We start from the raw sequence: 27,611 nt of genomic DNA on the forward strand, positions 1-27,611 counted from the left end.
TCCTGGTCCATGGGTTGGATCCCTGTGTCAGGCTCTGTGCTGACCGCTCAGAGCCTGGGGGCCTGCTTTGAATTCTGTGTCTCTCTCTCTCTGCCCTCTCCCCCAACTCACGCTCTCTCTGTCTCTCAAAACAAATAAATGTTAAAAAAAAATGTTAAGCAACTCCATAAAAATAACCCAATGATACTTACATATTAAGCCATTTTACTTCCAATTATTTGTGATCTTTAAATACACACACAAGACTTGATGCAGTTTTGTTTACAAATCTGCTTACATGTTTTAACATAGTTTTTATAAGTAATTGGTATGTAGACTTTAGGTTTCCATTGTGTTCGTAACTTGACATTTCCTCATTGGGAAATTGTTGGGATATTTGATTATTGTTTTTCTCTTTACCAGTATCTCACTGTGATAGTAAGTGCTGTAGTAACAAGCATATATTTCCTTTTTTTTTTTTTTCTTGAGTTATTTCTTTGGGTTATAGCTCCAGTGGTGTCATTGTTGGAATCAGAGTATGAATGGTATTTTCGCTCCTGCTAAATGATACTTAGGAAATAGCGGGCCAGAGTATAATCATTCATTACTCTGTGCATGGTGTCAGCAGCATGTTCCATTGTGTAGTTTTTATTCCCATAATGATGCACATGAAAGCAGTTTGAAGATCCTAAAATATTACTGATAATACATCTCATGTTCATGTATCAGAAGACTTAATAGTGTTAAGGTGGCAGTATTGCCTTAAGCTACCAGAGTTCAGTGTAAGCCCTCTCAAAATCACAACTTGCTTTTGTGTAGAAATTGACAAACTGATATTAAAGGAACCCGGAAACAGTCTTGAAAAGAAAGAACAAAATTGGAAGATACATACTTCCTAATCTCAAAACTTACTACAGAGTAATCAGGGCAGAGTGGTACTGGTATAAGAATAGACCTTTAGATCAATGAAAGTCAAGAAGTAACTCTGTACATTTATGGATCAATTGACTTTTGACAAGGGTAAATTGATAGGCAAAGAATAGTCTTTTCAACGAATGATGCGAAGACAACTCAATATCCACACGCAAATAAGTGAAGTTGGACCTTACCACTGTATCAAAGAGTCAATGCAAATGGATCATAGGCCTAAATGTAAGAGCCAAAACTGTAAATTTCTTGAGTTAGACAAGATATCAAAAAGCACAACAAAAGAAAACCAGGTAATCTGAACTACATCAAAATTAAACACTTTTGTGTTGCAAAGAATATTGTCAAGAAAGTAAATGGGGTGCCTGGGTGGCTAAGTCAGTTGAGTGTCCAACTCTTGATTTCAGCTCAGGTCATAATCCCAGAGCCGTGGGATTGAGCCCCACATTGGGCTCTGTGCTGAACACAAAGCCTGCTTTAGATTCTTTCCTCTCTCCTTCTTCTCTCCCCTGCTTCTACTCTCTCTCAAAATAAAAAATAAAATTAAAAAAAAAACAAAACAAAACAAACCACTGGACTAAGCCACCCAGCTATCCCATGCATCCAATTCTTGATCCCAAATCTCAGTCTCAGGGTTGTGAGTTCAAGCCCCCATGATGGACTTCATGCTGGGCGTGGAGCCTACTTGAGAGAGAGAGAGGAAAAAAAAGGTAAATAGGCCACATCATGGGAGGAAATATTTGCAACTTCTAGATAGGACAGGGGACTGATATCCAGGATATGTAAAGAACTCTCACAACTCAGTTAAGAGACAAATAACCCAAATTTAAAAATAGGATCTGAAGAGAACTTTCTCTAAAGAAAATATTCACCAATAAGCACATGAAAAGATGTTCAACATCATAAGTAATTATGAAGAAATGCAAATCAAAACGAAGTGAGATGCTACTTCACATCTGCCAGGCTACCTGTAATAAAGACAGCCAGTCACAGGTGCCGGCAAACCTGTGGAGAAACTGGAAACCTCATTCATTGTTGGTGGGGATGTAAAATATCGCAGACACTTTGGAAAAGTTTGGCGGTTCCTCAGAATGTTAAATGTAGATTTACCATATGACCCAGAAGTCCCATTCCTGGGAATACACCCAAGAGAAATGAAAACAAATGTCCATATTGCTATTTATAGAACAAAGAGTGGAAACAACTCGGATGTCCATCAGTTGATGAATGGATAAACAAGATGTGCATCCATACAGTGGAATAATTATATTCAGCAATGAAAAGGAATGAACTACAGATCCATGCTCCAGCATAGGTGAACCTAGGAAGAATGTTAGGTGAAAACCAATCATGAAGAGTATATATTGTAGAATTCCATTTATGTGAACTTTCCAGAACAAGCCNTTCTAAACTTAGATTCTGATAATGTCTATGCAGCTCAGTGAATGTACTGAAAATGATTGATGGTTTAAGTAGGTGACCCTTTTGATACTTGAATTACATCTCAAAGATATTTCAAGAAAGTGTTACTGAAGATGTTTTTGGTATGGANAAAATAATTTCCTGGGGCATCTGGGTGGCTCAGTCAGTTAAGCATTGTCGGAGTCTCCGTTTTGGCTCAGGTCATGATCCCACTATGTTGGGCTCTGTGCTGACAGTGCAGAGGCTGCTTTTTTGGACACTAACCCTTTATCTGATAGGTATTTGCAGATATCTTCTACCATTCCGTAGGTTGTTTAGTTTTGTTGATTGTTCCCTTTGCTGTGCAGAAACTTCTCCTTTCTCTATCCCTCCCTCCCCCNCTCTCTCCCTCCCTCCCCCTCTCCCTTCCTCCCCCTCCCTCTTCCTCTCTCTCTCTCCCTCCCTCCATCATAAATAAGCATTAAAAAAAGTACCTATTTAGTATTTTTATCTACTTGTTTTCTCATCTATATGCCTAACTATTAGTCAGTTTCTATATATTATAGGCAGATTTTAATTGATACTTAGAATACTTCTTATAATTTCTGAGGATATCTGTTAATTTAGGGATGTCCCTTTATTTCTTCCATTACACTTTATAATGTTTGTGTGTATGTGTACATTTGTCTTGTACTGAATGTAGTAAACAGGGGTCCCAGTAACAAGTATGTGCAAGTGTTGATAGTTATTTTGGGATTAAAGAGAAAATAAAAGTCAGGACTTCTTTCTCAGTCTAGTGTTATTTTGCCTTAATTTATTTGTTAATAAATTATATGCACACACATGTAATAAATTTATGTGGGTGATATTTTATATGTAACTTCTAAGTAAATCACATATATTTCAGTGTGCATTTAAATACTCAAGGAGGCTTATTCTTTTTTTAAAACGTAATTTATTACTAAATGGGCTTACATACAACACCCAGTGCTTATCCTAACAAGTACCCTTCAAGGAGGCTTATTCTTAGCTTTTAAATCTGATATTTTTAAAAAATGAGTTGATTAGTAGATTATCTTTTTTACATTTTGAAGGAGGTTACTTAAAGTAATGAAACCATTATTAAACAGTTGAATGTTATTTTTCTGTTATGTGAGTATCCGTTTGAAATCAGTTCTTTAATAACATTTCTTCAATAATGTTTTAATATAAAATATCTTACAGTTGTATGCATTTTAGTTTTATGTTGTACTTTTTCTATTTCCACTTACTACTTTTTAAAAGTATGCCAGTACCATTAATAGATAGGTTTTGTGCTATTTTGTAGTATTTTATAAATTTGTGTCCATTTTATGATTGGGCTTTTGGATTACATTGGGTTTTAGATGTGATTTTTTTTATCAGTTTATTTTTTTCTTTCATTTTATTGTCGTTTCCCTTAATTTAGCTAGTTTTATAATCCATTTTTTAAAAACTTCATATTTCTCTTAATAGATATCTGTGCTCTCATTTAGAGATTGTACTATGTTCTTTGAAATTCAGCTTGCATTTTGTTTTACTTGAGAGGGCTTGCATAATATTGCGACAGTGAGGGATGTCTTTGGTCTTTGTCCCTAGTTCCTGGCACAGAGCTCTAAAACCTGGGAATTTCCTAAGTGAGAGGTGATAGAAGAGTGTGGTGTTACTCATAACAAGCCCCTTCCAGCCTTAGCCTGAGTTTATGTTAACGGGTTGACTGGTACTCCCAGGTAGCTGCTGGAGGGGGGCTGGCTGGTAGGAAGGAGGGTTGGAACTTTCAGTAGCCCTTCCCACTGCCAACCCCCTGGAATGAGCAGGGGCTGGAGATTGAGTTCGTCATCCAGGCCAATGATTTATCCAGTCAAGCCTAAGTAATGGATCCTCCATTAAAATCCTAAATGATGGCGTTCAGAGAGCTGCCGGGTAGGTGAACGCACCCATGTGCTGGGAGTGTGGCACAGCCTAAACTCTAAGGGGCGGAAGTGTCTGTGCTCCGGACCCTGTTGGACCTTGTCCTATGGACCTCTTCCTCTGGCTGTTCATTTGCGTTCTTTATAATGTCAGAAGTGAGTAGAAGAGACCGGTTCCTGGCAAGCTGCCTCAAGGTTTAGTGCTATTAAATGTCCATTGCCCAGTATCTTTTGTTGTTACATCGATCACATTTATTATGTAAATTGTGTGGTGAGGCCTGCTCTGTCTGGTGGGTTTGTTTGAGTCTCTGTGTGGCCCCGTCCTCTGCCTGGCAGGAGCCTGGGGCTAAGGGAACCTAGGGCATAGTTTGGCTGTTCAGATCCAGTGAGGTGGTAATTGGGAGGCCCATGCTGCTCCTGGAGCTGTGAGTGAGTACGTGCTGCTCGTCATCGGCTGTGATGATGAGAGAGCTGCTGTCAAGGCTGTGGCACCAATGGGGACAGCGACAGAGCACGTGCACCGAGAGAGCAGGACTGTGTAGCAGGCACTAAGTGATGGGGATGCCACCAGGCTACGAGCGACATAAACACAGGCCTGCTGGAAGGGAAAGCATGGTGCGCTCAGCATCGTGCTGCCCTCGCAGCTGGGAAAGGCAGCACAGAAGTGGGGGGATCTGGGCAGGCTATTTAGGGCGTGGGAGTTTGAAGGTAGAGCGAGCATGGGGGCTTAGCCTGCATTCAGGCCCAGAGCCAAGGCTCCAGATGCTGGGAGATCCACGCTCAGTGGGGCTGGAACATTTGGTGGGAGAGAGGCAGGTGGAATGGGGGTGACGGGGAAAGAGCAGATCATTTGATTTTTTCCCCCTAAGTCCAAATCTCCTTTCTCATAGAGGAGTTCCTCGTTCCTATTTAATAGTGTATGTGTTATACGTGCATTGTTTTCCTTTGCCCTTCAGGGCTGTGTTTGTTTATTCCCGTTTCCATTTCTGCTTACCTGTTTCTGAGTAGATTTTTCTTTAATATCAGATTGAAAAAATGATTTTAATGTTTGACTTGTCTCTCTTCTATTTCAAACATGGGTTCGCATATCCATACAGTGTTCCAGCCCTTTGTTCCTCACTCTTCTGATACTAACGAGCATACTGTAAACTCCTTGAGAGGTGACAGAGTCTGGTTTTAGGAAATAGCATTTCTCACTTTTACCCGACCCCTTGTGCAGAGCTCTTGTAGGAAATTTTATATTTTCCCACAGCATCATATCAAGCTTTTCTATTTTTCTTTATGACTAGGGACTCTTAACATGTGGGCACGCTGAGTTCTTGAACCTGTGGATTGCTTTGTTTGGGGAAATAGTGTCCATTTCTCCACGATGTCTGATAGAGGGCTTGTTAGCTCTCGAATCTTGTCCGCTTGCTTCAGGACTTCAGGTTTTGATATGTAGCTTTGTAGAAAGAGAGAGTACTGGGCTAAGTCTGAAGATCTGGTTTGGCTCTGTCATATACAGTAAAAACATTGTCTCCTTCCAGACCAGACAACTTGAAAAAGCTGTAAGACCTCAGTCAAGCCAAGTCAACCTTCTTTGGCACTCTCTTTCTTCACCTGGAAAATGAGGGTTTTCTGAAGCGTCTGCCCTGCAGCCCTGATTTAATTGACTAGTTCGGACACGTTCCATGAAAAGAGGTTCTGTGTCAGGCAAATCAAGATATGCTGGGACTGCTCAGAGACTTTAGTTTTGCACCACGGGGAGCTAGAGTATACAGGTGTGGTGTCTGTGTTTACCCAATTTATTTGACCAGGAAAATTCTTTTTTATACAGTAGCCTGTGAGACCTGAAGGTTCAGTAGAATACACTTTGAGAAACATTAGGCTACATAATTTTCAAGGGTTTTCTCCCCTTAATTCAAATTTCATAGTTCTGTGGCTATACTAAAGCCACTTAATTGCATATTTTAAAAGGATAAGTTTTCTGGTATGTGAAATGTATCGCAACAAAGCTGTCATAAGATTTTTTTTATGGTTCTTTAATCTTCAGAACTGAACAACGTGGGATTGTTTCTGCTTTTTATAACTTGCCTTTAATTTCTCTTTGATTAAAAAAAAACATAAAGGAACTTGTCCATTTGACATCCTTTACAGAGAATGTCATTTAGTTGCAGGAAAACTTCTTAATGTTGCTTTGCGCATTATGGCTTCTATTTCTCTCATGTAAGTCTTTGCATGTTGGATCTCCTCCACCTATTTTCTAGGTGTGTCTTTCTCCATCTATTTTATCTTTTAAAATTTTTTTTTAATGTTTTTATTTTCTGCAAGAGAGACAGACAGACAGACAGCATGAACAGGGAAGGGCCAGAGAGAGAGGGAGACACAGAATCCAAAACAGGCTCCAGGCTCTGAGCTAGCTGTCAGCACAGAACCCGATGTGGGGCTCGAACCCATGAATCGTGAGATCATGACCTGAGCTGAAATTGGATGCTTAACTGACTGAGCCACCCAGGTGCCCCTCCATCTATTTTATCTTGAGTTGCTGCCTTTTGAGTAGTGCGATTTTCTGTAGATTAGTGTATCTGTATTTCTGTGGTCTTTGTTTTTCTGAGTTAGTGCTTTGTATTATCTTCTTCGTTGTTAATTTTAGTTTTTCGATAGCATGAAAAATCAATTTTTTAAACATTCATTTTTAAGAGAAAGAGTGTGATCAGGGGAGGGGCAGAAAGAGAGGGACACAGAATCTGAAGCAGGCTCCAGGCTCTGAGCTACCAGCACAGAGCTCAACATGGGACTCGAACTCACAGACCACGAGATCCTGACCTGAGCTGAAGCTGGATGCTTAACCGACTGAGCTACCCAGGCGCCTCAATAGCATCTTTAATATAAGTGTGTTTCTTTTAAATTTATTGCTGTTTTTCAGCAATAAATTCCTGTCATTTTAAAAGGCAGCATGTTGTAGCTGAAAAAGCATCTGACTCAGCTCGAAACGGGCTCTTTTACTTCCTGACTGGCTGAGCATTCTGTGTCCTTGTGTGTAGAAAGAGGACAGTGCCTCCTGTGCTAGCCTTAAATAATGTGATGTGGATATGGTAAAGCACTAAGCACACAGTACTTGCACAGGGCTTTTCCTATTTATACAGAATTGCTTCTGGGTTGTAAATCCCATATAAAGCACTTTCTGTGACAGATTTTGTCGACATACTATATGTAGCTGTTGAGAGACCAAGGAAGTGTAACTGGTGCATTATTCACTTCGACCACACATTAGTGCTGGATTTGGTCACATAACTCGTTTTCGAGGGGATTGCTGTCCATGTGGAGGTGCTGAAAATATAACTACCATATTCCATTATTTATACATAATCAGATTTGTTGCCTGTGATGTAAAAGGCCTTCTGGGGGGATGCCAAGAGGAATAGAGATAAAGTCCCTGCCCCAAAAGGCATTCGTAGTCTAACTATGAATAGCAACATTGAATGCATGAAAAGGTAATCATTCGCGGCAATGAAAGTGCCAGATGAATGGGTGGTCACTGTGAATGGAATGACTGGGGAAGAGAAGGGGGGGAGGAGTTGGGACCTGAGGGATGGGAGAGCCACTTCCGGTCACCTTCTTGGGGAGACCTTCCGTGACTATGGTGTTGGATGTGTTGGCCTCACTGCTGCCACTGGTCTTCCTGTCTCCTTTGACACCTTCCTCATTTCTGCCCAGAGACTCCTGTTCACTGCACACACAGGGTGAGGTCTCTTTCTTGTTTGCTCATTGTCTGTCTCTCCCACTAGAAGGAGAAAACAGGCTCCATAGGGCAGAGGCTGTGTCTCTCTGAGTCACTGGGTATCTCAGATGCCTCCACCAGTGCCTAGCTCCAGACACCAGGGCTTCGTGAGTGAGTGTGAGTGTGCACATCTGTGCACGTGCCTTGAATGAATACTCCAGCCCCTTGCCCTTTACTTTTCTTGGTCGTGCTGTGATGATAGTTCTATTTTTAAAGCTCCTGGATATTTGTCAGAATGGGAGCAGCCATAGTTATGGTGTTTTGAAAAGTTCCCTTCATTATGCATAACTCGTAGATCCCATGTGTGTAGTGGTGGTATTAAAGGCTCCATCCTCCCCAGCCAAGGACTGCAAAACCAGAACATTAGGGGCACCTGGGTGGCTCAGTCGATTGAGCTTCTGGCTCTTAGTTTTGGCTCCAGTCATGATCTCGTGGGATCGAGCCCCACATTGGGGTCTGGGCTGACAGTGCAAGCCTGCTTGGGATTCTCTCTCTGTCCCTCTCTCTCTGTCCCTCCCCCTTTCATTTTTCCTTTCTATCAAAAATAATGTTTTGGTTTTAAAATTTGTTTAAGGAAAAGATTGATAGAGTTGATAGTACCTGGATCAGAATATTGGTAGAACTGACATATAAGTGAACTCCTATATTATACTGTAAACAAAGTTTTTAAAAAATGAAGAATAAAGCTAGCATTAGTGTCCTTAGCACAGAAAGAACTCTTACAAACATAGAACATAGTAAAAGGATAAGCAGACAGAAAGAAAAAAAGCCAGAACACCTAAACAGACAAACCATAAAATAAGATGCACAAATGGTCAGTAACCTATTATCCTCATGATAGAATCAATGAGCTGCAAATTAAATAAGGGAAAACCTAATTGGCAAATGCTGCAAAAACCTTCTCTGTTGGGAAAAGGTTTAGGGAATTAGGTCTCTTCTAAACTGTTGGTACATATTAGGGAATAACTCAGATGTACCATATAGGCACATAGAGAGACCCACACATATACACACATGCACACACAGACCAAACCTTACCCCGTTCATCACCTGTAAGAAAAACTCCAGGAGTGGTTTGAGTGGGAGGGAGGATGGGGTAGTGTGATCTGCTAGTCTAGGTCAGGTTCTCATACCCTTCCTGAGACCAGGGAGCTTTATCAGAGAAGCGGGTCCCTTTCCATTCCCATCAAGTACCGGAATGGCTCCCAGAGAAAGGAGATCTCTGACAGCTGATGTGTTCATTTCCTCCAGCTGCCGTGACAAGGAGCCACAGAGTGGGGACAGAAATTAGTCTTCTTGTAGTCCTGAGGTTGGAAGTCCAAGATTAAGGTGTCTGCAGGGTTGTTTTTCTTCTAAGCCTCCTCTCCTTGGCTTGTAGATAGTCGCCTTCTTCCTTTGTCTCCTTGTGGTCTTTCGTGTGTGTGTGTGTGTGTGTGTGTGTGCGCGCGCACGCGCGCGCGCGCACACAGGCCTGGGTCCTCATCTCCTTCCTTCCTTATAAGACCTCCAGTTCTACTGGATTAGGGCCTGCCCCAAAGACCTCATTTTAATGTAACTACCTCTTCGGAGACCTTATCTCCAAATACAGTCACGTTCTGAGATACTAAGGACTAGGATTTCAACATAGGAATATTGGGGGGACACAGTTCCACCCATCAGAGCTGTCAGTGCCAATTAGTGTCTCCTCACAGGTGCTTGGGGTTTTCCTTTCTTTTCACAAAGCTGTCTCTGATACTATGGTAGCCTCTGAGTACAGTGCCAGGCAAACTCCCAGAGGTCTCCAATGGAAAGATTCACATGCCAGTTTAAAAAGGACTTGAGTCACATGGTATATTAAATCAGTATAAAACAGCAGGAAGCAAGGGGAAAAGAATAGCTTCAGTTAACATTCTTAGGATAGTGTTCAGGGCAGGGAGAAAGGCCATGCCACCTGAGGCCCAGGGTGCACAATGTGTAATGTCCTGCTTTGCTCTGTACATCACTGGCCACAGCTATAACAGTGGACCCTAGGGGTTTTGTTAGTGTTTCTTGGGTAGAGGACACATGGTGCCAGAATAGGTATAACTAATAGGTGGTCAAATTAAGACCATCTGAAATTAACATCTTATGAATATTTAGTATTCTGAATATTTAGTGCTTTTTATATATTTAGTTTTGTATATATTTAGTACCCAGGTGCCTCATGAATATTAAATACTTTATGACCCTTTCTGTTTTTATTAATATATTTTTTAAAAGTTTATTTATTTATTTTGAGGGGTTGGGGAGAGGCAGAGAGAGAGAGAGAATCCCAAATAGGCTCCATGCTGTCAGTGCAGAGCCCGACATGGGACTCGAACACACCAACTGCAAAATCATGACCCGAGCTGAAATCAAGAGTTGGACGCTTAACCACCACCCAGGCAGGCGTCCCTAAACCTGTGTGTTCATTCTCTAATACACATGAACAGGCTCTCCTTGTGGAGTACGTACTGTATTCTTGACATTCTGGATGCATCTCAGGAATTCGGCGTGTTTCTGACAAGCTCTGTTTACTGGTTAGTTAATGCTTCCTGAAAGAATGTGCCTGTATCTTACAAACTTCCGCATCTAACAGCTGACCGTCCTCCATGCGTGGGAGAGTGGTCTGCATGAGAACACCCTCTCCTGGCAGCTGGGTCCGCAGCAACTATCATGTTCTTGGATTTGCCACCACAACAGCCATCTCCTCTCTGGTGTGTTAACACCGCAGAATTACGTGGTACCAACATTATTTGAATGCTAGTGGGCTGGCCCTGAGCTGAGACCTTTTTGTTGGTGATTTAGTGCTGTCCTTTGATGTTAAACACAATTGATTTTTTTTTTAATTTATTTTTTTATTTCTGGGAGAGATAGTGTGAGCAGGGGAGGGTCAGAGAGAGAGGGAGTCACAGACTGAAACAGGCTCCAGGCTCTGAGCTGGCAGTCAGCACAGAGCCCGACACGGGGCTCGAACCCATGAACTGCGAGATCATGACCTAAGCGAAAGTCGGACGCTTAACCGACTAAGCCACCCAGGCGCCCCAATGTTAAACACAATTTAGAGGTGGCACAAAAGGAAACCATTTGCTGAGGAAGTGGAATCTTGCCGTACAGATTCAGGGAAGTCTGGAACTTGATGCACTTTTGGCACTAGAGTCTGGGTCAGGGCCCCAAAAGAACTTGACCTTGTTTCCATTAACATTTTTTTTTAACAATACAACTCTAGAAAAGGAATCCTTTGCTTGCTATCTGAATTTAATGTATCTTCTCAGGTTGGTATTGCTGGTGGGAATCTTTGAGTAGAATAGAATGTAGCAATACTGCATGCTTACTGCGCTGACACTGAAAATTATTCAGACTTTTTGTGTCTTCATATTTGTACTTTGAGATCTTTACTTTCTTTTAAAAAAAGTTATTTATTTTGAAAGAGCACGAGAGTACATGCGAGCAGGGGAGAGGCAAAGAGAGAGAGAGAGAGCGTGCGAGAGAGAGCACATGCCAAGCAGTCTCTGCTGTCTGTGTGGAGCCTGATGAGGGGTCCAGACTCCGGAACCATGAGATCATGACCTGAACCAAAATCAAGAGTTGGACACTTAACTGACTGAGTCACCCAGGCACCCCTGAGATCTTTACTTTCTAAAGGGCTTTAAAAATACATTGATGTGGATATAGCTTCCATTTTTAAAATTGGAAAATGCGATTTGTGGTCACTTATATGTTTCCTTTTTCTTTGTTCCCTGTCTCTCCAGGTATGTCTGTGTTTGGCTTAGACAAGAATACATATTTATATGTTTGTGGTAGAATCTTAACTCAGATGGCTCTTAATTCTGTCTGCAGGAAAGAATCTATAATTTCTCCCAGTGGTCTAAAAAAATTGTGAGAAGCTTAATTACCGTTTATTGCAAATCTTCTTTCTCAGTGTTGGAAAACAATATTGTGATTTCCCAGCACTACTGACAGGTGACATATACCTATTTTTAAAGACTGTGTACCCTCCCTAAGAGCATTGTGTGTGCATTAATTCATTTATTTCAGGATCTTCTGGAAATTGTAAACAAAATTTTTCCCCAGGCCCAAAATTGTGTTGGTTGTGAAGTTGAAACTGAAATCTGGTACTATTGACTCAAGTTTAATATTCTTTGTTATGTCGTGTCTGCATTAAAAGAAAAAAGAATTCAAGTCATGGTACTTTAAACATTTTAAATGAATTATTCAACTGAAAGGCATGGCTTTATAGTCAACTAGTAATTTATAGTTCCAGAGCATAGAAAATATGAAAATATTTTCTACAAGTCTACAAGTTCTGGTATGACCCTGATACCAAAACTCCTAGAGGAGAATCACTGAAAAAAACCTATAGCTCAACTTCATTCTGAATATAGAAGCTCTAAGTAAATATTAGTAAGTTAGATCCAACAATGTATTTTTTAAATGCCGTATTATGACCTTAGTAGGGCTTATTTCGAAAAGGCCAGCATGGTTCAGCCTCAGGAAATGTATTCCTGTTATAACCTGCAGTAAGGAAGCAATTGATAAAACTACACAGTCCCATCAGTAGAGGCCCAAATGACATTTTAATGAAATCCATTTAAAAAAAATGGGGCGCCCAGGTGGCTCAGTTGGTTAAGTATCTGACTTCAGCTCAGGTCATGATCTCACGGTTCATGGGTTCGAGCCCTGCTGTGCTGACAGCTCAGAGCCTGGAGCTGGTTTCAGATTCTGTTTCTCCCTCTCTCTCTGACCCTCCCCTGCTCATGCTGTCTTTCTCTCAGAAATTAAAAAACAAAACAAAACAAAATTAAAAAAAAACTTATTAGCACATTAGAAACAGGGCATTTCTTTATTTGGTAAAGATGGCATCTACTAACAACGTGCCTCAAGCTATATTTAATGTTGCAACGTTAGAACATCCCCGTTAAAGATGGGAATGATGCAAGCAAGGATGCGCGCTGTGCTTGCTAATAGCGTCTTCACTGGTAGTTCTGCCAATTAAGTCTCTTGTAGAGGAAGAGACAACACTGTTATTATTTGCAAATGATTTGAATGTCTCCCCAGATCCAAGAGAATAAGCTAAAACAATCATGAGAATCCATGAGTATAATAACGTGACATAGAATCATCTTGCAAACATCCAGAGATTTCCTGCGTACCGGCAGCATTCACTCAGAGAACATGATGGAGGAACAAAGCCCTTTGACAGTCACCACAGGTGTCATAAACTGTCTCGGAGTACAGCCACCCAGAAAGCAGTCCTGAGTGATGGGAAGAACACGCTGGGTCTCTGTAGTAACAAAGCAGTACTTATACATTATGCTGAATTTAATTTGGCAACAAGTATGCTCCATTTAATTTGGCAGGGACTCCTGCTTTTACAGATGATGCTTGCCAACATTATTTCCTCATTTTACCAGGGAAGAAACGGAGAATTCAGGCACATTCTGTGATGCAGAGTGTCCGTGTGTAATTCATGAGGCAAAAGCCTCGGTGATACTTGACCTCCGATTTTTGGCTTCACAGCTGTTTCACGCTAGCTCGTTTTCTGTATCCTCTTGAGCCCAACATATGTGTATTTCCTCTAAAAATTGGGCTGTGAATCAAGTATCAAATGGAGGATAATTCTCCTTTCTCTTCTGTGTTGTGGATATTACAGTTTATAATCCTCAGAATTCCTGTTGGATTGTTTTTATTTTAAATTATTTGGGTGAAAAAAGGAGAAGTGTTTTCACCATTTTAAGGGCTATTCATTGTAATTCCTTAATGAATAATCAGGCCGGAACTAGAATTAATTTTGTAGTTACGCTTATTCTTAGGATAGTCTCGTTAAGCTCCATAGCGGTGTCTCGTCCTGTCAGACGCTGCTAACAGGAGGGGCACGGTCCTTTCTTCACAGTTTAATTTTGAAAGCAATACCCTGTACTCGTTTTCTCAGGCCGTGTAACAAATGATCACAAACTTGGTGGCTTCAAACAGCAGACATTATTCTGACACAGCTGTGGAGGTCCGAAGTCCAGAATCCATTTCACTGGCTGAAATCAAAGTGATCGGGGCCGCCCTCCCTCTGGACGCCTGGGAGACTGTCCATTTCTTGCCTCTTATGGGCTCGGATGGTCCTGGGCTTGCGGCTGAGTCTCCAGTCTACGCCTCTGTGATCACATCACCTCCTCCCCAGCGTGGGTCCGTATTCTCTCCGCTTCCCTCTTATCAGGACACTTGTGATTGCGTTTAGTTCCCCTCTCCCTCAATAATCCAGGATAATCTCCCCATCTCCAGGCCTTTAATGTAATCACGCCTGGATGTGCCCTGCCTGAGGAAGGCACGCTCTGGGGGCAGTCAGAGCAGAGCGAATACTAGTCTGTGGCTAGCTTGTTGACCTTGATCGAAGGACTCTACCTCTTTGAACTTCGGCTTCTCCATCTGAAAATGGAACCGAATACATGCCAATCTCAGAATTTTTGTAAGGGTTAAGAGAAATGGTGTTGATTCTGATGGGGTTTTTTCCACCTATACTTGCATTTAAAGCTTTGCTGTGATTTGTACCTCTAGCCAGTACCATCCTAGGCACTTGGTAGTTGCCTGGTAATTAATGTTCACAGGTGGTTTTTGGTCTTCTGAAGGGCATTGTGGCATTGCATTGTCATGCAGCTGGAGATAGCGTGGTGACAGTGGCTCATCCGGAAGTATCCTGTGTGCGACCGTTGAGGCTCAGGGATTTAGCAGATCGAGGGGATGCCTGCAAAGCAGAATTGCCAGCACTGTGGTTTTGTGCAAACAGGCTACATTGAGTGCGTGTGTGATGCGCAGAAAGAAGTGTTGACCCAGAAAGGGGAAACGTTAGGGTTGGGTGTGAGGAGTGTCCCGCTGCCTCACTGCACAGCACATCTGTGCACACACACACGTACACTGCATATGAGGTAGACTTTTAAATTTTTTGAAAAAAATTTTTTTTGCCTTTTTTGGGGCCTTGGTGGCTGTGTACTTACAGTCCGGTGTGAATATCTGACAGGGTTGGGCGTCTCATTCCTGAGAAATCACCTCCAACTAGATGTAACCTCCTTGAGAACAGGAGTCACTGGTGCGGGGCTGTGTGTCCTCTCTTCGCCTTTGTGGATGGGGACAACCGTCCCGGCACAGTGAGGCGTTACTGTGGGGCACGAATAGTTACTGATTCAGCCAAGGCCTTGGTTAATGAGTCATTTGGCTTATGATGTTTCTGAGTTACAGGCTGTCCTGAGGATCTCCCTGACTCATCTGGGTGGCATGTGGTGTCCAAGAGGCCTCCCGCAGTGACCGTGCATCACTAAAGGAGCCAAGGAATGTGGCAGCCTCTCTTCTGTGATTCTTCCTGCCACTGCCTGGCTGTCTGTGGGGAGGAGTGGCAGGAGAGGCCCTGGAAAGGAGGCAGCCAGGGAGCAGCAGAGCGGGCACATAGGGGAGGCCAGGGAGGGGTGCATACGGGGCAGGGAGGGCCCCTGGGCGTGTATCACTGAGAGCGGGCTGTGCCAAATCTGTAGGGCATTTAGGATTTGTATCTGTTAACATCTATCTTTGCTGTATTTAGGATTGACTTTAACCCTTTTATGTTGCTGATGCTTTTCACGTGCTTTTATCAGGTGCTCTGGCATGAGGTTGGCAGGCCTTGAAGGGCTCTTTAGCGGAAAGCAACACTGAATGTATTTAATCAGGAGTGAGAACAGTCATGGTTCTGTTGGGCTCTGGACAGTGCTAGATGAATGCAGAAGTCAGAAGTTAGTGTTGGTAGAGAACATGCGATGACCTGAAGCAATCAGACAAAGCATCTTAGGTCCAGGATCGACCTAGTGACTATGTGGCAGGGGGAGGGGGTCACAGAAGGGAGAGCGAGCTGAGGGCAGGACTAAAGGAAGCTTCACACAGTCACCCAGTACTGATGGGGGGGGTCTTTCCGGCCTGGGGCGGGACCAGGCCCACTCCCTTGTATTGTTCTTTATTGCGCTTTGCTGATTTGGAGTGTTTTACAAATTGGAGGTTTGTGGCAACCCTGCATGAAGTCTCTTGGCGTCATTTTTCCAACAGCATCTGCTCACTTCATGTCTCTGCCACATTTGGGTAATTTTGGCAGTATTTTGAAATTTTTTTTGTTGTTAATGGTGATCTGTGATTACAACTTGCTGAAAGCTCAGATGATGGCCAACGCTTTTTAGCAATAAAGTATGTTTTGATTAAGATATGCACACTGGTTTTTGGGCATCATACTATTACATACTTAATAAACAACGGTATAGTAGGACCCTAACTTTTGTATGTACTGGGAAACCGGAAAATTCCTTTGACTCACATTGATGCAGTATTTGGGGTGTGAAACCAAACCTGTGGTTGTCTCTAATGTTTGCCTGTTGTATACACAGGAAGGTGAAATATAGACCCTGTCCTTGTAGAACCACTCTGGTAATAAGGGGGCTGAATTAGCAGTTACTGTAGAGCAAGTCCTATGGTCTGAGTCTGAAGACTAATATGTTATAGGAGAAGGAGTGAGCAAGCTTTCACTGGGTGGGGGTTGGGGGGGAGGTCTCCTGCCAGAGCAAAAGAAGTGTTTTGTGCTCAGGTTCATCTCACAACTGTGGCAAGTTGGAATGTTTCAGAAATCTTTTAAAAAAATTGTTTTTTAATGTTTATTTTTGAGGGAGAGAGCATGTAGGGGAGGGGCATAGAGAGGGGGGACAGAATGTGAAGCAGGCTACAGGCTCTGAGCAGTCAGCACAGAGCCTGATGCGGGACTCAAACCCTCCAACCGTGAGATCATGATCTGAGCTGAAGTCTGGCGCTTAGCTAACTGAGCCACCCAGGCGCCCCCCGCCCAGAAATCTTTGTATCCTATTCTGTGCTGTTTAAGGAACACGTCGAGGAAGAAGACACACTGGAGTGAAGAGGATTGTAATGTCTTAGCCAGTGATTCTGTTTTTGTTTCTTCCTCAGTGTCAAATCAACAGTGCCTTGACTTCTTTCCATACTGCTTTGGAACTTGCGATAGATCAGAGAGAGATCCAGCATGTCTGTCTGTATGAGATCGGTAAGTATGAAATGTCTGTCCAGCTTCTGGTCATGACATGGCATTCTTGCATCCTGCTTGTGTCTGGCTGGGTGTCTAGTGTCTTGTCCACTTCGTCATGCATGCTTGTGCACGTGTGCGTTATTAATGCTGTTCAGTTTGTATCTTCTGTAAAACACTTGCTGCCATTTATGCTGAGGCCTTGTCATCAGAGCACCAGGGTGATACTTATCTCCATGATTGTCATGACTGCGTTAAAGTTTATTCTTTTTTTTTTTTTTTTTTTTACAAATAGTTTATTGTCAAATTAGTTTCCACATAACACTCAGTGCTCATCCCCACAAGGGCCCTCCTCCATGCCCATCCCCCCTCCCCCCCACATCCATCAGTCCTCAGTTTTTGTCAGCATTCAAGAGTCTCTCATGGTTTGCCTTAGAGTTTATTCTTGATAACATTTTAGGATGATAGGTCCTGTGAAAAGAATTGACTAAAACTTATTTGCAAATAACCTCATAGGACTGCACCTTGGAATCCAAAACTAGGTTTTCCTCCCTTGCACTGGTGTTTACCCGAAAAGAAAATACGGTGTGGGAGAGTGTTGGGCATGTGGAGCCCAATCCCAGCCCTTTGGCCGACTAGCTCCAAGGCCTGGGACGAACTTTGTAAGCCCCATGGTGGCAATGCGTGTTCAGGTGCCTGCCCTCAGCAGTTGTGAGATTTAGATGCAGCAGGAGGGAGTGTCAGGCGGGGTTGCTGGCCCTCAGAACACCCTCCACATGTGTTAGCTTCCTCCCTTCCGCTCCCCTCCCTCCTGCAGACACATTTCTTGACAGACGTGGAAATATTTATTTGCTGACAGCTCTCCCTCTTCCCCAAAATTGTTGTTGAGTTTTTTGCTGACTGCACTAAAATTCTGTCCTGTTACACTAGTAATTCCACAATCCTTTTCTGTAGCCGGTGCTCCGTCATGCGGAGGAGAACCCACACAAGGTTGGGCTTGAAACAATGACACGTTGTAATAAGGGCTTCATATTTGTTACGGGTTCAGCCCAGTAGGGCAGGGTCACATCATACAGCACGTAGAGAGGGAATGAAAGGGCCAGGACAAGGAGAAATGAGGCAGTGATGGGGTCAGCAGCAGGACCGGAACCCCGAGGCCCCTGCAGAGAGGCAAGGGTAAATGGGGAGGGCACAGGAGGCATTGGACACCGGCCAGCTCGCGGCCCTGGGATGCTCGCCGCTTGCTTGTCTGCTGCGGACCTAGTTATCTTCCTGAATAACTTTTTTTTTTTTTTAAATAGTTTATTGTCAAGTTGGTTTCCATGTAACACCCAACTTTAAATCTTTTTAAGGAGAAGTACAAACTAAAAGACCAGGCACTTCCCAGTAATAAAATATTATGTTTTAAATACCTGATATGGATTAGGGAAGAGAGATGAGGTATAATCCAGTGGAAAATATAGTTCTATATGATCTAAACCCTGCTGGAGCTCTGGGTAGTAGCCCTAATGTAGGATGGAACGGATTTCAGAGAACTTGAATTAAGGCCTAGATTTGGTGGCCTTTTTTTCCTTCCACTTTTATTGAGATCTAATTGACATAATACTGTATTAGTTCAAGTTGTATGACCTAACAATTTGATATGTGCGTGTATTTGCAAAATGATTGTGATGGCCTCTTTTTCTATGGTGCAGCATTTCAAGGTTGGTGGCAGTATGAGGTTTAGAGCTGAAGGAGGCTTGGAAATCATCACAGCCTAACCCCTGAGGCCTCTTAGGAAGGTTAACCCAAGAAAAAGCAGCACAGTTATAACTCAGGCTCCTTATTCCGATTCAGTGCTACCTGCACCTGTTTTGCAGTTAATTCCCATCTTATGGGATGAACGTTATTAGCCCCAGTTTTTACTATTATGTGTCCGCTTCTCCTCCTGTCCCGTAGAATTGACACAGATTTTCTGGAAGTGTGGATCCCTCTCCTCCCTGTACTAAAAAGGCAGGGCTAGGATGGCATGAGGAGGCAGATACCACAACTTATTATGGAGGTGACACTGGATAGCAGAGAGCAGTGGCTTTCAGTCCTCGGCTCTTTCTTCTTGTTAGCTCTGTGGCCTTGACCAAGTCACCACCAACCTCTCCATGCCTTAGATTTTCCTCCTTGGTAAAATGAGGACACCATCTGCCACCTTAGCAAGCCCCTAATAGAGTTAGAAGTATGCCCGGTGCCTGGCTCGGGCTGGGCACACAAAGGGACTCCACCAATGGCAGGCACTGTGGTAAAAATGAGGGTAGAATTCCCTGCATTTTCCTGGCTGCCTTTCCTTACCGGAAGGCCTGTCCTGGTGCTTTGATCTGGGAAAGATGGGCCGGGGAAGTTTCTTTCTCAGCTCTGTTGCCGACCTGCAGAGGGAGAGGGGCACGTACTTAATTTCTCACTGGCTTGTTGTCTCTATGTTTCACAAGGGTTTGAGAATTAATAATAATCATTAAGGAGCACCCGGGGTGCTTGAAGACTTTTTGATGCTCGCTATGTATATAATTTAACAGTATTCCTTCTTTTTCTGTGTCCATGCCTGCTCTTGGAGAAGTACTGCAGTGCTCAGATTAATCTCACCACCCAAACTGGACTGTAGGATACAAATTAGAGCGTTTTTGTGGAAATCTTTACGTCATTCTGTATACTGCTTCCATACTGCCTAATGGGTTTTGAAATCAGAAGTGCCTGGTCTTACTCAAAATGTCCCATTGAAAATAGGTCATCAAAATGAGAAAAAAGGTCATCTTTAGGTTTTCAGGTAGCGTGCTTGCGGCACTGAGACAAAGATGGTCAGCCGTAGCAGATTCCTAGCTTAAAGGCAGATGTGAATCATGACGTTAGGGCCCCATACTAAAAATATTTCTCTCATAGGTTGGTGCAGCATGATTGAGCTGAATTTCAAAGATGCATTTGATTCCTTTGAGAGGCTGAAAAATGAGTCCAGGTGGTCCCAGTGCTATTATGCCTATTTAACTGCGGGTGAGTAGCCCACTTCTGTGGGGAGTTCACCACATGCGTGGGTGGATGGGAGGGAGCCGGCAAGAGGATGTGGGGTTCTCGCTTCTCTCCTTCCTTTTCTGCAGCTTGTTAATGTCCTGTGCCACCAGCTCCTCCTCTCGGCTGGTTTGGTCACAGGCTCTGCCTTGAAAATGCTTATTATTATGAGGGTTTCTGTGTCTTTTGCCCTAAGCAGCCTCAGCCTACACTGAACTCTTATCCTTTACTTTCTACAATGTGATTTTTAGTTTTTAAGAATTTAAATAATTTTTAAGGAATTTAATGTCTCTTAAATGGTGTGAGTAGTTTTGTTTGGATCGTTAGTGCCCGGGTTGCAAAGTTGCATTTGAGTAGTCTGCTCCAGCCTCATTGTACTTATTAACCTTGTTAAATTTACAGTGTGATTTTGCAGAACATGAAGTATTTGAATGCTGCACATCATTTAGCAGGGACACCTGTAATTGCGGGAATAAGCGTGCATGGTCTTTTTGGCCTCGTCTCAGGAGATAGTTAAAAATATGCTGCCACCTGGTGGACAAAAGCGATATCTGTGCCCTGAGATGCATGAAGTGCTGTCGTGCCGTCACGATGTACACTTGCAGAGGTGGAAATTAAAGTACCAGTGGCTGTACGTTTTGTCCCTCTGATGATAAACTTTCCTTACACAGCCATATAAGCTATTCTTTGAATTTCAAGATTAATGCAAACATAACTTTAAATTTTAACTATCTCCTTATTTCCCTGAATATTTGGATTTAATGAAACATTTCCTGTCCTACCAGTCCCTTTACTGATCTGTTTAAGAGAATTAGCAGTGGAAGAATGCATGTCCTGGATGTTCTAAAACTGCAGTTCATTACGAATCGATATGAAACCCCTTTATAACTGCAGTCCCCCACAGGGCATCCATTTTTCTCTGGCCCTGTAGCTTATGGTGGAATAGGGTTACTTTCAGTATAGTTATTAGTATACTTTGTCTCACACCTTAAGAGTTCTATAGAACCCACAGCCATCTCCATTGAAAGTGCCAGCTGTTTCCTGCCTAGCCGCAGTGTGCCCAGCGTGTTGAATGGGTTAACCAAAAAGCAGAGGTCTTCACGACAGCGCAGCTATCTGTTGTTAACGTGCTGTTGAGTCACATAGTCATTTGTGGGCAGCTGTTTCTTTTTTAATTTTTGTTGACCATAGAACACAAAGAAATACATATGCAGTGTGGCTATATAGAGGCACATTGTTTCTCCACATATTGGAAATCCAGGACTATACCAGTTTGTAGGAACTGATAATTCATGGAAGACTAGTATCTGCCTTTGCAAGGGGAGTTCGTGCAGATGATAAGAGGTGTCAGGAGCTCCACTACAGAGTGTACACGGGAAGGGGACGGATCACTTCTGTCAGCTATCCGCCATCTTGCAGGAGTTGCCATTTAGTTGGCCAGAAGAACAGGTACATGTCGACAGCCAGAGCTAGAGAGGATGGGTGTTCAGGAACCAGAAACACTGCCACCAGGGGCTTAGTTTCCTGTACTGTTCAATTGTAGTAAAATACATATAATTTCTCCCATTTTCACCATGTTTAAGTGTACAGATCAGTGGCATGGCGTGCATGCAGATTGCTAGGCAGCCATCACCACCATCTGTCTCTTTTTTAAATAATGTGACTATAAGAATCTTATGAATTATCTGAGAAGGATGTCAAACTAGATGCAGCAGACATTACTCTTTTTCATTGGCTTACTGTGACCTTAGGCAAGTCTTTTAACTTTCTTGATCCTTTACCTGCCCTGATTTATAGTCTGATGGAGTTGGTATACCAAACAATCACTGCATTTCCTTCTGGTTTCGAAATGCTATAGCTGTGAGAGATGAGGTCATTTTTGATGAATTCAGATCCCGCCCTCTGGACCAGGGCCTCTTCCCTAACTGGGAATGTGGCTGCCCCTCCCTTGAACATTCAGCTTAATCCCTCATACTCCCAGTAGAAAATCCTCTGCCTCTCCCATCACCGTGACATCCACAGTCTTCTCTGAGTCTTGGTGCCCCTGCTCCTCTGGCCCTTCTGACAGCTGTCCATCCTCTGACATGCCATGGCCCTGTGCTCTGCTTGACCATGCCCCAAACTGTGAATAGAGGACCACCTAGTTTTAGGATCCCTCGAATAAAGGAGGAATTGGCAAATCAATTGACATTCCAGCTGGGGATTGAAAAATATGTGCCAAAGACAGCATCTTAGAAAAAAAATTGATATAAATGAACTCAGTGCCATTGGAGTTGAGAAGAGTAGTTGGTAAAGTTGGTAAAGCAAAGAAAATATGAGTAAGTCTTTGCCTGGGGCTTAGGGTAGGATGAAGATTGTGTGCAGACTATCAAAATCTTACCATCCTCCAAGGTTCTCAACCTGACTCCTGGCTCCTCATCACTCCATCCTTTCTCTTTCTGAGCTTTTCCAAAAGCACTTTGGTTTTCCTACCCTCAAGGCTCTCATCAACATATACACTGTAGCTATAGGACTATGTGTGTATCTTCTTCCTCCAGCTGAAATGTACATTTCTTTAAAAAAATTTTTTTAATGTTTTATTTATTTTTGAGAGAGATAGAGATAGCATGAACAGGGGAGGGTCAGAGAGAGAGGGAGACACAGAATCTGAAAACAGGCTCCAGGCTCTGAGCTGTCAGCACAAAGCCCGATGTGGGGCTCGAACCCATGAACCGTGAGATCATGACCTGAGCCGAAGTTGGACACTTAACCGACTGAGCCACCCAGACGCCCCTGAAATTTACATTTCTTTAGGGTTAAAGCATGTGTTTTCTTCATGTACTTGCTGGTGGCTTGTAGGTGGTAGGTGGTGCAGGAACATGTGGAAGATTAATTTCATGACTTTCTTTCCAGACAGAAAGGTATCTTCCATCCACCATGAAGCTTCATGATCTTCTTGACTCCTTAGCATTCTTTCCTAGATTCCTTTTTATTCCACTTTCTGAGCATGTGGACTTGAGCTAGACTGTGCCAATAGCTGGGGAATTTTATCACATCCAAGACTAGCACCCAGCAAGAGGACCAGGACCACGGTTTTCCTGTATGTCCCCACAAAGCTCTGGGAACCCAGTTAGCTGGGAAGTAGTTGTTGAGTCAGTGGTGTGACACAACAGGATGGTGTAAGCCTCTGTGTAACACTTGCTCCCATGTTTTTCTTCAGTAACATTTTCCAAGTATCATCAGCCTGAGTATCTTTCCGTGGCATTTCCCCCCTAATACTTAAGAAGTACAACAATGGTTTCTTACAGTTTGTCAGGGAGCCACCGGTGACGTGGATGGGGCACAGATAGTGTTTAAAGAAGTTCAGAAACTCTTCAAAAGGAAAAACAATCAGATTGAACAATTCTCAGTGAAAAAGGTACGTTGGAGCCCGTTGATCTGGTGTGTGGTTGATGGCGTTTGTAACCGACACTATCTTGGACAGGTGTTAGGAAATCCTTATTGAAGCTGGTGACTTACTTGCCAGTGTGCTTTGCCACCATGGAGAAAATTTACCTCCATGGTCATACCTCCTTTGAATGAAAAGTGCTGGTTGTGCTGCACGTAATTAAAGCAGTTTTTATGTCTTTGAGCGGGTAAACACATTACAGACCTTGTAGAGCTAATGAGCATATCTAGAGAGGGAAAGCACCTGTCTAAAGAGTTGAGTGGTTTTAGAAGCATAGAAATTGGCAGGATCCAGGCAAGAGATACAGACTATTGATTCTCAATAATTTACTGAACACATCACATTTGGACCTTCTAAAAAACAAAAGCATGCAGTAGAAAGGCCCAGTACTGTAGGGACAAAGACCCTAATTTATTCTACACTTTTAAGAATAAAAGTTAGATGAATGGGTGTGGGTTACATGACACCTTGTCATATCCTGAATTTTCCATGATTTTAGTTTGCTATTAACGAATGAACATTTAGTGACTTGGCTTGAGTATAAACTAGATTATAATGTGGAAATACCACTGAGACCACTAGGACTAAGTAGGAAATTAAAAAGTCAATAAAACCATAACTAAAATGCATCTAGTATTACATCTTCCATGTAAACCCGTTTGTCACCCAGCTTTTATAAATTCCTTTGATGTAAACTGATGTGAATCTAGTTTCGTCCCCATGGTTTCTGAATGCACCCTGGATCTTAACAGTATATGGAGTTGAATAATGAATGAAAGGCGTATCTGTCAATACATTAAAGTTTAGAAAGCAAAAAATTTTTATAGAGTGAGAAGTTCTTACTGTTAGCTTCGTTGGAGGGGGTTGTTTATGTTACAGGTGAACTGTGCTTTTTTTTTAATTTGAATTCGTTTCCCCAAACCCAGCATGATCATTTTCACACTTACAGGCAGAGAGGTTTCGGAAGGCAGCTCCAACCAGAGCACTGTGTGTGTTGGCCTCCATCGAAGTGCTATACCTGTGGAAAGCCCTTCCCAACTGCTCCTTCCCCAACCTGCAGAGGATGAGTCAAGGTAAAAACAAAACTGTATGCATTGCCGGTTTCTTTGGTTTCCCATTAACGTTATCTGATTCAGAAGGTATAGTTCTGTCATTCTTGAATTAGGTGGTGTGGTGACGAAGAATGTTCCATTGCTTATAGATGATAGATGCAGACAGCACAGGAACGTATGGACCTGTTCGCATCGTTAGCAGTGTGTGCTGAGGCACACTGACCACAAAGTGTCACTGATTTTTACAGCCCTGGGGGTTGCTGAAAGCATACTTCCCCCACCCCTAATAAAAGCCCTTTGTTTTATATAGGTTTGGTTCACATTTATTAAAATGCATAGATAGTAAGTATCTGGTTCATGGAGTTTTGACAAATCTATGCATGCTGGCATCTGCCACCACAGTGAAGATCTAGAACATTCCCAACCACCCCTGTAATTTCCTTAGTGCACTTTCTTGGTCAGTCCCCACCCAAAGGCAACCACTGTTCTGATTTCTCTCTCCACAGATTACTTTTGCCTGTCCTTGAACTTCGTAGAAGTTCAGACCATGTGTACTTTTCATTGCTTGGCTTCCTTTTTTCAGCATAGCACCTGTGGGAGTGACCCACGTTGTAGCCCATGTCAGTAGTTCGTTCCTCACACCTGCTGAGCAGCGCTTCACCGTGGGTGTGGCTAAATCTGTATCATGGTGTGTTTACCTTGTCTCCTGTTAGCCAGATGTTTGCTTTGTTTCTGGTTTGTTAGCCATCATGAGTAAAGCTGCTACAAACATACATACATAAGTGTACTTGTCTTTTGTGTGGACATCACATGCTCATTGCTCTTGACTAAATACCTAGGAGTGTAATTAGAAGCCTAGATTTTTGATTCATGTATTTAAAAAAAAAATAGGACCATAGGTTATGGTAATATAGCCTTTATAAAGTCATTTTTATTATAGCTGTGGGAGAAGTTCACAGGGAGAATACACAATCTTAAAGCTTTATTGCTTATTAAAGAAATACTGTAACTTTTTTTGCTAAAGCTTAATGGCAGATGTTTGATTTTTGTCTAATCTGACAAATTAGTTTGCTTTACTCTGAATTCTAGGGAAGTATAAAGTCAGACAGTGTTGTCAGAGCCAGTTTTATAAGTGAGGAGACCAAAACTCAGAACAGGTAGGTGATGTGCCCAGCCCCCACTGGAGCAGGGGTCACTGCTGCTGGTCTGAGGATAACACACCAAGTGGTAGAGCTTTATTCTCTCCTACAGCTTCATGCTCCAGGGAGCAGGGCGACATTTACGGCTTGCAGCTAGAGGTATGATTGCAACATGAGACTATTAGGTCAAAATAAAAACACATATGTCCAAAAATATGCTTATTTTTTATTTCTTGAGAGAGAGAAGGAGGGAGGGAGGGAGGAGAGAGAATCTCAAGCGGGCTCCACACACTCAGCATGGAGCCTGATGCACGGCTCGATCTCATGACCCTGAGATCATGACCTGAGCCAAAATCAAGAGTCGGACACAACCAACTAAGACATCCAGGCACCCCCCCCCCAAAAATTGTTTTATAAAAAGTAATTTAATCTTTGGAAATGAATTCTTAGTTGCATAAATGCTGCCCTTTTTCAATTAATATTTTATATTAATATTAATATTTGGACTTAAAAATAGTCTGTCATTGAAAATTTTTGTCAGATTTCTTTACAATCACACTTTTTGATCAAATGCAGAATTATCCATTCTTCCATTCTGTCACATACTTTTATCATCAGACTTCTTGGCAGGTACCTTTAGCTTATTTCCAAAAAAAAGAAAAAAAAATCCCCCTCAAAGGTAAACCCTTTGGTCAGTGGATATCCCAGAGATCAAAGCAGTTCAACTCCAAAAGAAGTGGTGTGCAAAGGCCCTGTAATTAGAGTGTGTAGCGCTCCTGAGAGGGATTGCTTGAAAGAAAACACTTTTCGTGGATGTGCAAATTTTGCTATGTCCATTTCAAAAGAATATACGTAATTTTAAACCCATCCCTAGTTGTTGATGCAATTCTAGAATGTCTAGCAATGTCTAACTCAAAGGAACAATACAGAATTTTATTCTTGGTAATGCACAAATGTGAGATCATGTAGAGATAATTCAGACATAAATGCAAATATAAAATAGGCTGTAATTGGCAGGCATAGAAATGATTATCGCTTAATGTGACTAAATATTCTCTGACTCCCCCTCCATGTGTCAAAATAAATAGCAGTGATGTGGTCATGGAGAAAGGGAGACTCTTGGGTAAACATGATACAATTCTTTAATATCTTTGTTAAATATTAGTGCAGTTTTGAGATTGATCAATTAGTTTCTATCATCCCCCAGTATTGAGCAGTAATGATCTACATCTATTCAGCCATATGGAGTACAGAGAAGATCTCTGTAGAGTAATAGTTCCTGAAAACACTGGTAGTGAATGAAAGCCATCACATGCATTAATTAAATGCTGACCCAGCGTTATGTATTCAGCTTCTCAGATGGCCCCCCATCTGTAACTTCATCAGCAGGTATAGTTGGATTCTTATGTAATCTTCTTGTGGTTTCATCATAGCCCTTCCCCCACCATATGCACCACGTTCTTCCTCAGCATTTTATTTATTTATCCATCCATTTATTTTCAAACACTTAAATGTTTATTTTTGAGAGGGAGGTGAGGGAGAAGGAGGGGTGGGTAGAGAGAGAGAGAGGGAATGAATGAGCACACAAGCAGGGGAGGGGCAGAGAGAGAGGAAGACACGGAATCTAAAGCAAACTCCAGGCTCTGAGCTAGAAACACAGAGCCCAAGAGGGGCTCAAATCCATGAACTGTGAGATCATAACCTGAGCTAGAGTTGGGCACTTAACCAACCTAGCCACCTAGGTGTCCCTCTTCCTCTGCATTTTAAAGATATTTCTGTATATCCTCAACAGAGTGCCCAGAGTGATCCTATTAAATGAAGTCATATGTTATTTTGGGCCTCAGGGCCCTCTGTGGTTTCATCTCACTTAAAGTAAATGCCCAAGTCCATTCAGTGACCTACAAGGCTCTGTGATCTGTCCACCACTTGCCCTCCTCCTCTTCCCC

The 27,611-nt window shown here is 42.5% G+C and overlaps 1 protein-coding gene across 3 annotated transcripts in view; it reads left to right on the forward strand.

The window, feature by feature from the left end:
- The window catches only part of TTC39C (tetratricopeptide repeat domain 39C), a 54,611-nt gene that overhangs the window by 21,799 nt on the left and 5,201 nt on the right, over positions 1 to 27,611 (forward strand). For all 3 annotated transcript variants that reach the window (XM_077778150.1, XM_077778152.1, XM_077778151.1), the window contains 4 exons: positions 16,948 to 17,041; positions 19,925 to 20,032; positions 23,335 to 23,444; positions 24,424 to 24,547. In XM_077778150.1, coding sequence (XP_077634276.1) covers positions 16,948 to 17,041; positions 19,925 to 20,032; positions 23,335 to 23,444; positions 24,424 to 24,547 — 436 coding nt within the window. The remainder of the gene's footprint in view (positions 1 to 16,947; positions 17,042 to 19,924; positions 20,033 to 23,334; positions 23,445 to 24,423; positions 24,548 to 27,611) is intronic.

The sequence above is a fragment of the Crocuta crocuta genome, unplaced genomic scaffold, assembly GCF_008692635.1.
Source record: "Crocuta crocuta isolate KB4526 unplaced genomic scaffold, BGI_CrCroc_1.0 scaffold26, whole genome shotgun sequence".
Taxonomy (NCBI): Eukaryota; Metazoa; Chordata; class Mammalia; order Carnivora; family Hyaenidae; genus Crocuta; species Crocuta crocuta.